This window comes from Pseudophryne corroboree, chromosome 11, assembly GCF_028390025.1.
Source record: "Pseudophryne corroboree isolate aPseCor3 chromosome 11, aPseCor3.hap2, whole genome shotgun sequence".
NCBI classification, from domain to species: domain Eukaryota; kingdom Metazoa; phylum Chordata; class Amphibia; order Anura; family Myobatrachidae; genus Pseudophryne; species Pseudophryne corroboree.
This window is the reverse complement of record NC_086454.1, coordinates 81418425-81436106: the sequence shown is the minus strand read 5'-3', so window position 1 is coordinate 81436106 and position 17682 is coordinate 81418425. Positions and strand designations below refer to the sequence as shown.

At 41.2% G+C, this 17682-nt stretch overlaps 1 protein-coding gene across 5 annotated transcripts in view; it reads left to right on the top strand.

Annotated features, from left to right (window-relative positions):
- Positions 1–17682, top strand: part of WT1 (WT1 transcription factor) — a 69259-nt gene that overhangs the window by 40655 nt on the left and 10922 nt on the right. For 3 of the 5 annotated variants that reach the window (XM_063944465.1, XM_063944464.1, XM_063944467.1), the window contains exons 4-5: positions 4658–4735; positions 12918–13020. In XM_063944465.1, coding sequence (XP_063800535.1) covers positions 4658–4735; positions 12918–13020 — 181 coding nt within the window. Of the gene's footprint in view, positions 1–4657; positions 4736–12917; positions 13021–15619; positions 15734–17682 lie in introns of those variants that run through there. The other 2 variants (XM_063944466.1, XM_063944468.1) reach the window with 2 other exon arrangements.

The following is a 17682-nucleotide window of genomic DNA, read 5'->3' as shown; positions in this document are numbered from 1 at the left end:
GTATCAACGTACTGGGTGGCAGGACTTAAACCTTGCCATTTTCAGTTGCGTCTTCTGCACCAAGCGTAGGGTTGATGCAAGTGCCTCTGCTAGAGAAGATGGCTACTCTCGCTGCTGGCTGGCTGGGGGCAGGGGTACTGTTGCAGAGATGCATACCGCTTAGAATATGGGCTGATAGTCGGACATGCGGCTGCATATGGGGCAACTTGAAATCATGCACAAGGATCTAATTCAAGGTTGATTGCAGGTGGGGCAGAAATAACATGTGCAGAGAGAGTTAGATTTGGGTGGGTTTTATTGTTTCTGTGCAGAAAGTCAGCATCTGTAAAGTGCAGTTAAATGATATTAAATTGTACTTATTTAACAATTGATTCAATTACCCACCAATAAAATAGACAATATTACAATGTGATAAACAAAAACGTTGGCGCTTTGTTTCTGTAACACTGAGTACAATAACCCACCTCTATAGTTAAAAAGCACTGACCACAAAATAAAACATTACGACAGTCCCTCTGGAATTGGAAAGGTTAATGAAATGAATTAACCAGAGACGGATCTGTGTGTGTGCGTCGGCGCTGTTTCGGCTGTACTGTTTAGTAACATAGCTAACAGCCTTCCAGGGAAACGCAGTGATATGCAATGCATTTAGATTAATGACAAACGGGGTAACATTAGATTACTTGTTGAAAACGACTCAGCAGAACAAAATGAAGAAAACATTTAAAATGATAAAATGATGTGTCAACGCAATTCAAGAGACTCCTGCTGCAAGAACCCTGAGATGGTATTTCTAATAAAAAAAATGGTCCTGAAGGTATTAATTACACCATCGTTACAGGAAGAATTTGTGGAATTGCTAAAAGTAGTGGTACAGACCAGCACGGGATGACGGGGGCAAACTGCAGGAGAGCTACTCTGTTCGGAATTGATATGAAGGATATTGTGCAAGCTTAATGCCAGGCCAGACACCGCTATGAATGATGCTGCTATTCTTTGCTGGCCTGAATCAGACAGGTTTATTTCCACGTTAGACTAGCTAGCTGCTGGCGGACAAAATCAGCTGCCGCTCCTATTGTAGAACACAGTTACCTAGAGGGTTTAATAACACCATCCAAACAGCAGATATGTTATGTAACTCATAGTAACCACACACTGGCTTTCACAATGCTGGACAAACAGCTGTCCATGCATCAGACTTCCCTCTGCTTGAGGATCAGCCAATGAGCTCACACAGGTTTGATGAAGATCGCTGGCAAAGTTAACTTCTCACTTTGGCAGTTCTAATCCAACCCAACTGGATTGGAGTGTCATCCGGCACAATGGGACCATACACTGGTCAAATTAGTAACTCCACCACCCAAAAAAAAAATCCAGTGTAAGGCTATGGGAAGAAGTCTCAAACCTTCTAAAGGGGTCTATTCAATGCATGCCGGATCCTTTCCGACGGAAAGGATCCGACAAAGCAGTATTCAATCTGCGGCCAAAACCAACAGGTTTTGTCCGTTCTTGGCAATATCAATCTGACTTTTTTAAAGTCGGATTGACATTGTCGAAAACGGGACTAAAAGCTGTCGGATTTGGCCGCAAATCCGACAAAACACGTTGATCCGCGGCTAATCCGCGATCCCCATGTTTTCCGTCAAGTCGGAATTGCCGACCTGTCGGTAAAACGGAAGCCCCATTGAATAGGTGGAATCACGATTCGACCTAAAAAAGTCAGAAACTGACGTCTTTCCAACAAGACGGCAGTTCCGACTATAATTGAATACACCCCTAAAGAGGTTAAGTTGCCCATAACAACCAGTTTATACTGTAAGTGTCTTTTCATCTTGATCATACCATTTCTGTTTATGGGGTCTATTCATGAAGCAGTGAAAAGAGTGGAGAAGTGAGCCGGTGGAGAAGTTGCCCATGGCAACCAATCAGCTGCTCTGTATAATTTTATAGTATGCTAATTCTAAATGTTACTTCAATGCTGATTGGTTGCCATGGGCAGCTTCTCTACTGGCTCACTTCTCTATTCACTGTTTCATGAATAGACCCCTATGTACTTTGTAAGGTGCTGTGGTCCCTTTATGGTGCCATATAAATAAAGGATAATAATAATAATAATTATTGTCTTAAAAAATAAATAATTTTATAGAATGTACTAGATAAATGTTATGGGCAACTTCTCCACTTGTCCTCTTTAGAAAGTTTAAGGACTGAGGGGTAGATGTATTAACCCGTAGAAGGCATAAGGAAGTGATAAACCAGTGATAAAGCAGTGTTAAGTGCAAGGTGATAATGCACCAGCCAATCAGCTCCTTACTGTTAATTTACATATGGGAGCTGATTGGATGGTGCGTGTATCACCTTGCATTTATCACTGGTTTATCACTTCCTTATGCCTTCTCCAGGTTAATAGATCTGCCCCTGAGGGCTCTATGTTCTAAGCCTTGAACAGAGATAAAGTCCCAACCAACCAGCTCCTTACGGCAATTTTTCAAACACAGCCTGTAACATGGCAGTTAGGAGCTGATTGGCTAGTGCTTTATCTCCATTCACTTTATCTCTCTCCAAGGCTTAGTATCAGTGACGTGTGGTGGGGTGAGGCAGAGCCTTTCCTGTCATACTAACATTTGAGCCAGAGTTTTGACTGTATAAAGCAGAGGTTCTCAAACTCGGTCCTCGTGGGCCCACACAGTGCATGTTTTGCAGGTAACCCAGCAGGTGCACAGGTGTATTAATTACTCACTGACACATTTTAAAAGGTCCACAGGTGGAGCTAATTATTTCACTTGCGATTCTGTGAGGAGACCTGCAAAACATGCACTGTGTGGGCCCACGAGAACCGAGTTTGAGAACCTCTGGTATAAAGTATATGAAAAATACAAAGAATTTGGGGTCTATTCATGAAGCAGTGAAAAGAGTGGAGAAGTGAGCCAGTGGAAAAGTTGTACATGGTAACCAATCTGCGTTGAAGTAACATTTATAATTTGCATACTATACAATTGTACGGAGCAGCTGATTGGTTGACCATGGGCAACTTCTCCACAGGCTCACTTCTCCATTCTTTTCACTGCTTTATGAATAAACCCCCATAGACCCCTATATATAATGAGTGTATATTACCTCAGCTACAGTCAGTGCATAGTGGGCACAGCTTGATCTGATGTCACTGAAGAGATCACTGATCCTTATAATAAAACATCATGGGTAAGGGGGCATGATGACTCGATTTGCGTGGATTAGAAATATGAATGAGAAAACTCTTTGGTCAAATATGGGGTTTATCAGTTTGGAGATGGTCATGGTGTCTGTACACATAACTGTGCATTATGACCGTAAACTGACGTTAAATTATATTGACATAAACTGGAATCAGTGTATAAATGTGTCTCCTTGCAATAAACCACCTGGTATCAATTGTGCTTCCGTCATCTGATTTAAAGTATTAAAGTCCTGAAAAAGAAACCAGTAACGCCACAGGATATTATGCCAGCAGGAACGCTGCAGGCTTATCAAAACATCAGTACCTAAGAGATCATTATACATGCATAGTAACTCTCGCCACTCACAGACACATAGTATAAATGACTAATAAAATAAGGCTCTGAATATTTCTAAGTTATTATAATAAACAAGTGGTGTGAATATATGTTTAAACTCTTCAAAACAATACCTGAGTAAACGCAGAGTTCTGAGGTCATTGCTTATCACCGGAGAAACATTCTACAGGAATTCGAGAAATGTTTAAACAAAAATGGAAGATGTCTCCAAATCTTGTTTAATTAGTTTCTGTTTTTTTTTTTTTTTTTTTACTTTAAGGAGATGTAGTAATGTTGTGCACAATGCAGATAAACAACCACTCCTATTCTGTAATATATAAATACTGATTTGTAAATATTGACTCCAGTTCATAAAAATAATTGACAAAGGGGGAGATTTAGCAAATCTCAGAGAAAGCTTATTTGTCAAATCATGGAGAGGAGCAAAAGTGGAGAAGTTGTTCAGCTTCCAACTGTCAGTTTTCTAGCACAGCCTGTAAAGTGACAGTTTAGGAGCTCATTGGCTGGTACTTTGGGGTATATGTACTAAACCTTCGAAAGAGATAAAGTGGAGTGAGATAAACTACCAGCCAATCAGCTCCTAACTGCCATGTTAAAGGCTGTGTTTGAAAAATGACAGGAGCTGTATGGCTGGCACTTTATCGCCATCCACTTTATCTCTCTTCAAGGCTTAGTACATAGACCCCTTTATCTCTCTCCAAGGCTTGATATATTTCCCCCAAATTAAAGCCCTAATAGGCGTATTTCAAACGGAAACCATAACGTGTTCTAATCAGCGATGTAATTGCCAAATCAGTTCCATAATTATGTATTGTTCTACAATACAAAGCTTAGCTACAGTATTTCAGCGGGACCAACTCACACCCTTGTTTCACAACTCTCAGCGAGTGGGAGTGGCAACTTTGACTGTGGGAGGAGGTGGGAGAGGCCTAGAAGGAAGCAGGGCAACAAAATGCTTCCAGGTTCAGATCTGATGCACAGGAAAAAAATTAGCCGGCTATGCCAACTGTGCTCTTTCATATGTTGATTTATTTTTTATTTTTTTATTTTTTTTGCTTTAAATAGTTAAAGTTTTTTGTGTTGTTTGTGTTGTTTTGTTACAGTGATAATCTCTACCAAATGACCTCACAGCTGGAATGTATGACATGGAATCAGATGAACTTGGGTAGTTCTCTGAAGAGGTAACATAAATAGCATAGCTTCTATCCTTACTGCTTTTACACATTTTTTCCCCAGCTAAAATAATTATTCGCAGAACATATAAAGTTTCTTCCAGTAGATGATAAAATGTAGAGTCAGCAGATGTAAAATGTCTACACTCACAAACCCAATTACTATGCAGGCGCTACATGTTTCTGAGAGATATTCATACTGATTTAAATCCTTACAGTACTATTGCTGCCTTTGCTGACAGGGATTTGCTATCAGGGTTGGACTGGCCCACAGGGATTAAGGGGAAACCCCAGTGGGCCCCACTGCTGGGGGCCCCACCCTTTCCTTTAGGAATCAGGGGGCAGATGTATTAACCTGGAGAAGGCATAAGGAAGTGATAAACCAGTGATATGTGAAAGGTGATAAACGGTATCAGCTCCAATATGTAAATTAACAGTTAGGATCTGATTGGCTAGTGCGTTTATCACCTTGCACATATCACTGGTTTATCACTTCCTTATGCCTTCTCCAGGTTAATACATCTGTCCCCAAGTTCCAGACTGTGATATCCTCTGTTACATTGGACAGTACAGTGCCGTATACATGGAAAGCAGAGCAGTGCTAATGGAAATAATCTATGCTGATGGTATATTGCCTGTTGACGGATTCAAATATTTACTTCAGTCTATGTTTGTGCCCATAGGCCAACTTATATAACCAAGCTCAGGCACAATTTAAAGTTCCAATCCCTCCCTTAACATACTTTTCATGAGAAGCATTCGGGTATATTTACTAAGCAGAGACTTTAGGAAGCCGCCACTTCTCAGCATGCTTAAGCCTGAAATTTAACATGATAATAAAAGCAAAAACTGCCTTGCTTTACACTTCATTGCCATTTGACATTTCAGGCTTAAACATGTCGAGTGTCATGCAATAGCCGCCGCTCTGTAAATTTACCCCACTGTCATTGGACTCCTTGACCCTATCCTACACAATGATCCACTTCAGTAGCGGATCTTGCCACGGGCAAGCAGGACTTTTGCCCAGGGCGCCGCACCATGGCAAGATCCGCTACTGCTGTGCCCCCCGCTGCCCGCTGTGTCCCACTGTGAAGGGAACTAGACGCGTCATAGATGTCATCGCGCACTGCACAGCAAAGGTCCTCTCCACGAAGGGAACTAGATGCTACGTGTCTAGTTTCCCTTTGTGGAGAGGACCTTTGCTGTGCGGTGCGTGATGACGTCATCGCGCACCGCACAGCATTTCAGAGGCACTACTCTACTGTACAGGGGGCGCAACTGACCACGCCCCCTGTATGAAGCCACGCCCCTATTTCCCGCCCCGGGGCGCAAAAAGGCTAGAACCGGCCCTGATCCACTCGTCCTGTATATGAAATGTAATAATCCTCTCATTAAAAGAAAAAAAAGAAAATGGCCTGAAAATTGTAAACTTAATGGGACCTCCCCCCAAAATATATATATTATTATATAGTGTGTGTGTGTGTGTGTGTGTGTGGAGCATCTCCTTCAGCATCCCGGAAATCCTCCACAATGCAGTGAGCCTGTCACAGCTCTGGTTGACAAGGGAACCTGTACAAACATCTCCGGAATGTCCTAGCGATCTATTTGTGCTGACTATAGCACGCGCCATAAATACAATATTCATGCATCATGTCACATTTCAGTTTGAGTTTCTAAAATGTTTATGTCCAGTTCTATGTCTGCCTTCACTAACTCCAGAACACAATGTGGTAAGATGATGTACCATTGGATAGCCTAGAACCCCTGTAATGCTGTGGTACCAGGGGTTACTACATGGTATTTCTTTGAATCCTTACCCGCTGAAGGCGTCTTCATTATGTATGTATGTATGTATGTATGTATGTATGTATGCATGTATGTTGGCCACACAAATTACAATCTGGTTGTTTCCAACTACAGTATAATACAGATCTGTGACCAATTTGTTTCCATTTAATATTTGATATTTGGATAAGACAAGAAGGTATATCTGCACACTTAAGGAATAATTAGACTACTTCAGCCATCATTTACTAGTGAACCCCACTATTATTACATATCTATTAGTAGATCTTATTGAGTGGGGGTGCAGCCCTATTGCAACTGGAGTTTAAGACAAAAACAAGTAGAACCAGGAAGTAGTTGCCTAGTTGGGCGCACAAATATGATTGTCAATTAATTATTAAACCTTAATAAAACTAAACTTTTATTGCTTAATTCTTCTAAAAAAATCCCGTTTGCCGGGAAATATACAGCAAAACATCGAGGTTAAAGTATACAACACATACAGACAAATAGGTGAGGAAAATAAAGATAAAGTGCAAATAGATTTAAAAAGCGGTATCTCCACTTATCACTCCTGCAAGGTGTATGATGAGAGATGCTGTTAATTAGGTTAAATCACTTGATATCCTATCTCTATTATAGATTTGGTATAGGGAAAACAAGTGACACACGTTCCTTATGTACCTGTGTTTGTATTCGTGTTCTAGTTAGAGATCCTCAAGAGAATATGGTGTTCCGATTGTACACTAATGTGATTCAGCTACAGTAGTTACTGTGTTGATGTTCTCAAACTTATAAAGCACAATATGCAATTATTACAATGTAGCAAAGTTTAATCCCGCAGTTGTCCCCGAAAGTATGTCAACTGTTTTATATGAAAGAGCTCTCATTATCAGATCCACAGCAATAGTATGCGGCTCTCGATGATCAGCTTATAATATTGGCCTTTGGCTATAGTGATGTAGCGTTATATTGTCACACAATACAGATGGTTATGGGTCTCTTTACCTCTTTAAGAGTAATAATATGTCCAGCTACTATTCACGGGCCCGCAAGAATAGTAATAGCACGCGGCTGCCGAAAATTGGCTAACCCTGGTAACCGTTAGTATAGTGATATAATATTATATCGCCGGGTAGTGGGATATCTAGATCTCGCAATATTGATTCAGTATACCCCATATAGTTGCCCTTATGTTTATATGTCCTTAAATAGATAGTTACACAATGCGGTTGTTAGGGGCAACGCATTACAATTTAGATGTTTACATCAATCATTCAGGGTTTGAGCCTTAATAGATTCACACTTATTCCCTAATGTTCACTGGACTGGACACTATTATTGACACTTGTGTCTCATTTGCATAACTTCAGTATTGGAAAATATCCATGCGGGTCAATTTAAACTTTGAAGTATGGGTAACTTCTGCACCCAATGTTATTCATGCGGGTTACTGCATTAAGTGTTAGTCACACAGTGCAGTTGTTAGAGACAACACAATACACTTTAAGTCAGAGGTTCTCAAACTCGGTCCTCGGGAGCCCACACAGTGCATGTTTTGCAGGTAACCCAGCAGGTGCACAGGTGTATTAATTACTCACTGACACATTTTAAAAGGTCCACAGGTGGAGCTAATTATTCACTTGCGATTCTATGAGGAGACCTGCAAAACATGCACTGTGTGGGCCCCCAGTGGCGCACCCAGGGGGGGTTTCCGAGCACCCAGAAACCCCCCTCCACTAAAAAAAAAAAAAAAAAAAAAATTTTTTTTTTTTTTTTTTTTTTTTTTAGCTGCATGAGTATTATTAATGGCTTTCTAGCGTCCTCTGCAGCCTGCTGTCTTCCTGGTGGCACTTGTAAGTGCAATAAAAGTTTACTTTATTTTAATTATAGTACATATATATCCATGTGCATACATATATACACATGTATATACATACATACATATAAACACACACACACATATGATATATATATACATGTGTATATATACGTTTACTGTATGTGTATATATATATATATATATATATATATATGCATGTTTAATATGCTATGTATATGTGTATATGTATGTGTGTGTGTGTGTATATATATATACATATATATATATATATACACACATGGTATATATATGGGGTGGTCTTCAGTATGCCGACTGGCGGGATCCCGGCGCACAGTATACCGGCGCCGGAATCCCGACAGCCGGCATACCTACAATTGTTCTCCCTCGTGGGGGTCCACGACCCTCCTGGAGGGAGAATAAAATAGCGTGTAGTGCGCCACCGTGCCCGTAGCGTGGCGAGCGCAGCGAGGCTGCAAGGGGCTCATTTGCGCTTGCCACACTGTCGGTAAGCCGGCGGTCGGGCTCCCGGCGCCGGTATGCTGGTCGCCGGGAGCCTGTCCGCCGGCATACCATAGTGAACCCTATATATGTGTAGATATGTATATATATATATATATATTTTATATATATATATACACACACACACACACCGACACACTAGTTTTACGGACCCAGCATATACTGGGTCACCTCAGTCCCCACCCCCGTGATTGGCTCCACCCAGTTCTGGAAACCCCCCCATGCAAATCCTGCGTTTGCCACTGGCCCCTGAGGACCGAGTTTGAGAACCTCTGCTTTAAGTATTCACATCAATCATTTAGGGTTTGAACCTTGGTAGATTCCCCTTCAATTCCCTAATATTCACTGAACCGAACACTATTATTGGCACTTATGCTTTATTTGCACAGCTTCAGTATTGGATAACAATGCGGGTCGATTTAAACTTTAAAGTATGTTTTACTTCTGTACCCAATATTATCCGAGCAGGTTACTACATCGAGTGGATCATGCAAGAATCACATATGTTAAGGAGTTAATGTTGATGACAAATATATATCATAGGATGTTAATGTGTTAACTTTGTATCACTCGTATGTTCAGTTCCACTGATTGTAGAAAGAGATAATATGTGCGGCTGCCGATATTGGGCTAAAGGTAGTGATGTATAACTGTCCCTAGTCGGCTGGCAGCACTATTGATTATCAATGGTAATATTTTTGTTATACTGACAAACGAAACAATTGTTCAGGACAACACTTAATGCAGTAACCCGCATGAATAGCATTGGGTGCAGAAGTTACCCATACTTCAAAGTTTAAATTGACCCGCATGGATATTTTCCAATACTGAAGTTATGCAAATGAGACACAAGTGTCAATAATAGTGTCCAGTCCAGTGAACATTAGGGAATAAGTGTGAATCTATTAAGGCTCAAACCCTGAATGATTGATGTAAACATCTAAATTGTAATGCGTTGCCCCTAACAACCGCATTGTGTAACTATCTATTTAAGGACATATAAACATAAGGGCAACTATATGGGGTATACTGAATCAATATTGCGAGATCTAGATATCCCACTACCCGGCGATATAATATTATATCACTATACTAACGGTTACCAGGGTTAGCCAATTTTCGGCAGCCGCGTGCTATTACTATTCTTGCGGGCCCGTGAATAGTAGCTGGACATATTATTACTCTTAAAGAGGTAAAGAGACCCATAATAACCATCTGTATTGTGTGACAATATAACGCTACATCACTATAGCCAAAGGCCAATATTATAATAAGCAGATCATCGAGAGCCGCATACTATTGCTGTGGATCTGATAATGAGAGCTCTTTCATATAAAACAGTTGACATACTTTCAGGGACAACTGCGGGATTAAACTTTGCTACATTGTAATAAATGCATATTGTGCTTTATAAGTTTGAGAACATCAACACAGTAACTACTGTAGCTGAATCACATTAGTGTACAATCGGAACACCATATTCTCTTGAGGATCTCTAACTAGAACACGAATACAAACACAGGTACATAAGGAACGTGTGTCACTTGTTTTCCCTATACCAAATCTATAATAGAGATAGGATATCAAGTGATTTAACCTAATTAACAGCATCTCTCATCATACACCTTGCAGGAGTGATAAGTGGAGGTACCGCTTTTTAAATCTATTTGCACTTTATCTTTATTTTCCTCACCTATTTGTCTGTATGTGTTGTATATTTTAACCTCTATGTTTTGCTGTATATTTCCCGGCAAGCGGGATTTTTTTTTTAGAAGGATTAAGCAATAAAAGCTAAGATTTATTAAGGTTTAATAATTAATTGACAATCATATTTGTGCGCCCAACTAGGCAACTACTTCCTGGTTCTACTTGTTTTTAATATTTGATATTTGCCAGCTACCAATTTTTTTTATTGGCTCACACGGGTAGGGGTAATTTACTACTTCCTAAAATTAAAAATGTATATGTTGCCAAAGCAGCCAATCAGATTCAAGCTATCATTTATCTGGTAAATGAAAGCAATTATAGCACAAATTTGATTGGTTGCTATGGGTTGCACTTCCAGTTTACCATTTTAGAAGTTTTAGGGGATTTATTAAAGCTTGGACACAGATAAAGTGGAGAGAGACAAAGTACCAAACAATCAGCAATTAGCATAAAATAAAGCGGGACCCAGTGGTGAATTTCCCAATAGGTACGTGCTTAGGGGCGGCACTTGTTTGGGGGCAGCACTTGGATGCTTGTGTTGGTACTGTCAGCCCAAAAAGTACCAGTAACTGCAAACTATTTCCACTGTTCCAGTCTCCAACTTGAATGGAGTTATAAACGGGAAGGACATGCACACACTGCCCCTGCAAACTGTCCCGCTTAGTAAATATGTATACATAATAAAAAAGATACATAATAAAAAAGAAAAAATTTCATAGGGTCTTTTTTTATTTTTCTATTATATTGACTATCAGAAAATGAGGGCTTATAGTCAATCAATAATACAATTAGAGGGGGGGGGGTGCTTTACTCTTGTGCCTAGGGGCGGCCTCACCTCTAAATCTACCCCTGGCGGAACCCAATAAATGGGCATGGCCTCAGAATGGGGTGTGTCTTGAAATGGAGGGGCACAGTGTAATTTGGGGCTGTGCCCACCGCTCCCCAAAGCAGCTGGGCAGCCACCTCCTCACCGCCTATTTAGTGATCACCGGCTGCTTCTCTCAGAGCATAGCAGTGGTGATCACAGGCTCTCCCAACCTTCCCCCCCCCCCAGCCCACAGGATACGGCGGCCCAAGAGTGGGACAGCAGGACAGTGTCTGAATAGCGGGACTGTCCCTCTGGAATCGGGACAGTTGAGAGGTATGCTTTATCTCTATCCAAGCTTTGATAAATCTCCACTCAGTAACTCTACCTTACACTGTCAAGCACAATATCTGCTCTGAATTCAAGTCAGTATATGTACATTTATTTAGGATTTTTATGAGGATTGCAGAGCGGAAACACATCAACCTTGACCAATTTTCGAACTCTGCATGTAAAGGATGAGGATGGGAGTTTTTCTGTAAGAAATGGCTAATGTATGGGACACAATAGTAATAACAAAAGGATGCAGCTTTGTAATAAATGGCATGCTGCATATCTAAAGGTTCACAGGCTTTTAGCAACAAAAAATATTTGACCTAAGCATGTTTTACGGATAAAGGAAGAAAATCTATATGAGTGATCTATGGCCCTACAAGAAAAGAAGAAATTTCTTTTTCTTTTTCTCTTAGGCCAAAGTTGCAGAATCTGTGGAAAATCAGGCCGAGACATGGCCTCATCTTCAAGACATAAAGCCAAAATATTTATCTGTCTTTGGCTGAGAGTTAAAATGCACAGTTCAGTATGTGTAGTATCAGTGGCCATAAACACAAGCCTTGCGCATCTGTGTAATATATGGCCTGTTCCAAAAATGATCTTCAACTTTTTACTATTCAGTCACTTATATGGGTCTTGCTTGATGATTATTTATATTCTGTGTGCAATAAGTGATATATGATTTTACTGAAAGCTTCAATATTCCTAGTGAATTGATTGGCTGAACTTTGGTTAGGCACACAAAATGGCCGCTTCAAGTTTTAAAGGGGAGTGTTTTAACACCAGATTCTTAGGTGTATGTTTAATAAAGTGTGGGTTTTAGAAGTGGAGATGTTGCCCAATTGCAACCAATCACATTTTAGCTACTATCTTCTAGAAGGTGCTAGATAAATCTCAAGTAGAATCCAATTGGCTGCTGAAGGCAACATCTCCACTTCTGAAAACTCACACTTTAGTAAATATACACCTTAGATTTGATTCTGCATTTTGAGAATCTGTTATATAAAGTAATTTATGAGGTAAAATTTCAGTAAAGAGTTGACATCACAGAATATTTGAACCCAGATATTCAAGATTATTGGGGAGAGAACTCAGTGATAAAAGTGGCTCATTATATCTGTTCATGACATATTTTTTTCTGTTTAATGTGAATATTAACTTATATAGAAAGTGGTTTCTTTTTTTTCTTTCTTTTGCAGTCATGCGGCAACCTATGAAAATGACAGTCACAGCGCTCCAATGTTATATAGCTGCGGAGGTCAGTACCGGATACACACGCATGGAGTGTTTAGAGGCATACAAGTAAGTATGGAGGGGTGTCTTTTTGTATAATGTATAGTTATATCATTAGAGATGAGGTGACTGATAATAGTAATATTTTTATCTTATACTTAATGTCTATTACAACAGATAAGATATAGGGAAAATACAATAAATTATAGTAAGGCTCTTTAGATGCCTTTGCATGTATTAAGAAATTTGATTTTTGTTTTCCTTTATAACAGGGATTCATTTAATCTGTGTTTTCCTCTAGTTTGAAGTTTTGGTCATAGGTTGTCCCTTTATGTCGTCTGTGGGTGTATCTTGTTGCATAGTCTAGAATAGTAATGGGGAACCTTTGGCACTTCAGCTGTTGTTGAACTACACATCCCAGCATGCCCCACTACAGTTTTAGCATGGCCAAATAGCAAAACTGTAGCAGGCCGCCACAATGCCGGCCACGGGGTGAGCGGGAATAGCCCTGGCACGGTTGTCTGCATTCTCGGTGGTCGGGATCCCGGTATCGTATTCTTCACTCCCCCCGTCACCTGGCCCCATAACCCTGCATGCTAATATGGCTTGCATGTTTAAACGAGACGGCACCAAAGATGAACGAGCGCGGGGCTGCGCATCGTTCATCGTGGGTGCATACACACTGAAAGATATGAACGATATGTCGTTCATTAATGAACAAGATCGTTCATATCTTTCAGTATAATCGGCCCGAAGTTGGAAATTATCTTTCACAATTCATAATGGTAAATGTATAGATGAGAAATGGGAAAACAAAGAGGTCGGTTGTTGTAACGTAAAATCACAGCCGTCATCAGTCTGCTGTCGACGAAACGTAACAATCTGTTATATTGTATCACATCTGTAGGCAAATATATCAGCTGATCCCAAAAAAGACCACATGTTGCTGCAATTGTTACATTGTAACTGCAATTATCTCTGCTCCTGTACACAAAGGTGTGAAGGTAATATTTCATGTATAATAATATAAGGATGGACACAATGTATTTTCCATATCATGGTGATTGGGCATAAATAAGAAAACAACTTAGAAGGAATGCGGTTACCACCCCGGCATTTGGGATACTGGCAGCCATGTGACCGGCCCCTGGAATCCCGACACCACTCAGATTCCTACTGCCGGAACACCGACCACGGGCATCCCAAAGGTATGCATTGGGGTCACTGACAGATGCAGCGATAGCCTGTCCTCTCTCCCTCTCCCTGTGTGGGTGCAGGAACGAGTGATCGCATCCCGCACGTCGCAGTCCTGGACAGCAGCACCCCCCTGTGTGGCAGGTGCACTGAATAATGTATTTTTTTTTTATGGAGGCGGTCTGGTCATGCCCCCTCCATTTGGCCACGCTCCCTCCTTGTACCAGTGCCTACCGGAACTGTCAGGTGGCCCTGGGTGTCTTATCCCTAGCCTCCGCCCCCTCTGTTTTAGCCCTAGCCACCACAGTGGCGCACGCAGGGAGGGTTTCTGAGCACCCAGAAACCCCCTCCACCCAAAAAATAATATATATATATATATATATATATATACAGACAAAGTCAAACTGTCGGCACTCCAGGCGAATAAAGAAAAAGGCTGACACGCAGCCTTTTTCTTTATTCGCCTGGAGTGCCGACAGCTTGACTTTTTCTGCATATTACACCTACCAGTGTTTGTATGGCACCCGGCAAAGCTGCAACAATTTGATGAGAGAGTGCCGGTCGTTTGTTCTGGATTATATATATATATATATATATATATATATAAACAACGGTAGTGTTCAGCACTCCATTAAAAATAACAAAACTGCTGCGGGTGCCATCACACGTGTAAACTGAATCCTCACACTTACATTTGTAGACCAGGGTGCGGCACTCCGTCAAAATAACTCAATGCAGTCGGTTTTAGTAGAAAATCAACGTTTCAATGTTAATACATTTTCGTCAGGAAAATGTATTAACATTGAAACGTTGATTTTCTACTAAAACCGACTGCATTGAGTTATTTTGACGGAGTGCCGCACCCTGGTCTACATATATATATATATATATATATTTTTTTTTTTTGTTTGTTTTTTTGCTGCATGAGTGGCACTTGTAAGTGCTTAATAAAAGTTAACTTTATTTTAATTATAATACATATATATCCATGTGCATACATATATACACATTTATATACATACATATAAACACACACACACACACGCGCGCGCGCGCACACACACACACACACACACACACACAATACATGTGTATATATATATATATGTGTACTGTATATATGTGTGTGTATAGATAAATATATATATATTATATAGTGTATATACGGTATATATATATATATATATATATATATATGTAGATATGTATATATATATATATATATATATATATATATATGTACACACACAGACACACTAGTTATACTGGGTCACCTCAGTCCCCACCCCCGTGATTGGCTCCACCCAGTTCTGGAAACCCCCCCATGCAAATCCTGCGTTTGCCACTGCACCACCACCACAGGTGGGTTAGGGTTAGGGTTACATACTCACTGGGATCCATCGCCATTGTGACAGTCAGGATTCCGCTGCTGGTATTCTGACTGTCAGGATGCTGTGTGCCGGGAGCCGGCAATCCCCAATAAGCAGGACAAACAGCAGGGTAGAGAATTATCTTCAATCTGTGACAATGTAAACAAGCTACAGTGACATTACATCACTAGCAAATACTAGCAGGCTGATTGGTGAAGGTAAATTGTGGACTCTACTATAGACTTCAGCACTCAGCATATTTGGCCCAGATTTATTAAGCCTCGGAGAGTGGTAAATTGCACGGTGATAAAATGCTAACCAATCAGCTCCTAACTGTCATTTTTCAAACAGCCTGTAACATGAAAGATAGGAGCTGGTTGGTTGGTACCTTATCACCGTGCTATTTATCACTCTCCAATGCTTTATAAATCTTGGCCATAATGAGCTGGTGCAATCAGCTTTAACTAAGAGATGAATTGTCCTGATATGAACACAGCACTTATACTACAGTATATTACTACAAGCATAAGCTAATCAAAAATAATCTGAATTAGATCCTTAATATAATTGTTAAAGTTTACAAATGTGTGTGCAAATAACACCTTGTGATTGGGCGCTCTATGGGGACAATTCAGAGTTGATTGCAGCAGCAAATTTGTTAGCAGTTGGGCAAAACAATGGGGGATGACCTGATCGCTAGGCTTCGTTTTCGTACAGGGGGCAATCAGGTCTAAACTGCGCATGCACCACAATGCACAGGAGCGTTGCACGGGTACAAAGCGGATCGCCGCTCAGTGATGGGTTTGTGCGAAGAATCCATCCGCACTGGCATTCACAAGGAGATTGACAGGAAGAGGGCGTTTGTGGGTGGCATCTGACCATTTTCTGGGAGTGGTTGGAAAAACGCAGACGTGTCCAAGCGTTTGCAGGGCGGGTTCCTGACGTCAATTCCGGTCCCGAACAGGCTGATGTGATCGCAGCGGCTGAGTAAGTCCTGGGCTGCGCAGAGACAGCACAAGATCTGTTTGTATAGCTCTGCTATACATGTGTTTGCACACTTGCACAGCCAAAATACACTCCCCCTGTAGGCGGCGACTATCTGATCGCAGCGCTGCAAAAATCGCCTGCTAGCGATCAGGTCTGAATTATGCCCATATCCCCAATCAGTAGTATGTAAACACCTGTTTCCAATTTCCATACAGAAATAGCTTTCTTTGGTCTCAGGTTTAGGTAATGTACTATTTGTTCCAGATAATTGTGGCCAGGATAACGGTAAGATATAGGAGGCAGGGGTCTTGGTCACAAAAAGCCCAACATGGGGTGAAGTCATGTCTCCAGCTTCAGAGCATTATCAAGGCAGGGGGTAATTCAGACATGAACACAGTACGTTTCAGGATGGATCTTGTGCGTTTTCACACTGCGCACCCTCTAGAACCAAGTGTGCGCAACTGTGGGAAACTGATCAATGGGCTGTAGCAGGGCGTTCAGATGTATGCAGAGTACAGTGAGGGCCTGCCAGCAATTTCACCTGTTTTCAGACTGATGCATCAAGGAAAGGGCTGATGCTACGGTGCACTGATGACAGGTAACTGTCCAAGCCTATGGATAGGTGAGGTCCATCCACAGAGATGCTGCATACGTGCAAATGAATGCATCTATCCAAATCACGCTGTAGGAACAGTCATGGCTGATTAGGACGTTCCCCTGCTTATCCACAACCTTTTAGACTAACTGAGGCATATTCAGTAACCGTTGTGTTTGCATCAACAGCCTAGGACAGAGGTTATCATATGCAGTCCTCAAAGCACCCCAACGGTCCAGGTTTTAGGTACATCCATGGCTCAGCACAGGTGGTTAAATCAAATAGACTGAGGTGCTAAGTAAGGCCCTCATTCCGAGTTGATCGCTAGCTGCCGTTGTTCACTGCATAGCGATCATTTAAAAAAACAGCAAAACTACGCATGCATATGGGCTGCAATGCGCACGTGTGGCGTACGGGTACAAAGAGCATCAGTGTTTTGCACTGCTTCTAGCGACGATTCCATTTGCACAGCCGATCGCAAGGAGATTGACAGGAAGAAGCCGTTTATTGGTGTCAACTGACCGTTTTCTGGGAGTGTTTGGAAAAACGCAGGCGTGTCCAGGCGTTTGCAGGGCGGGTATCTGA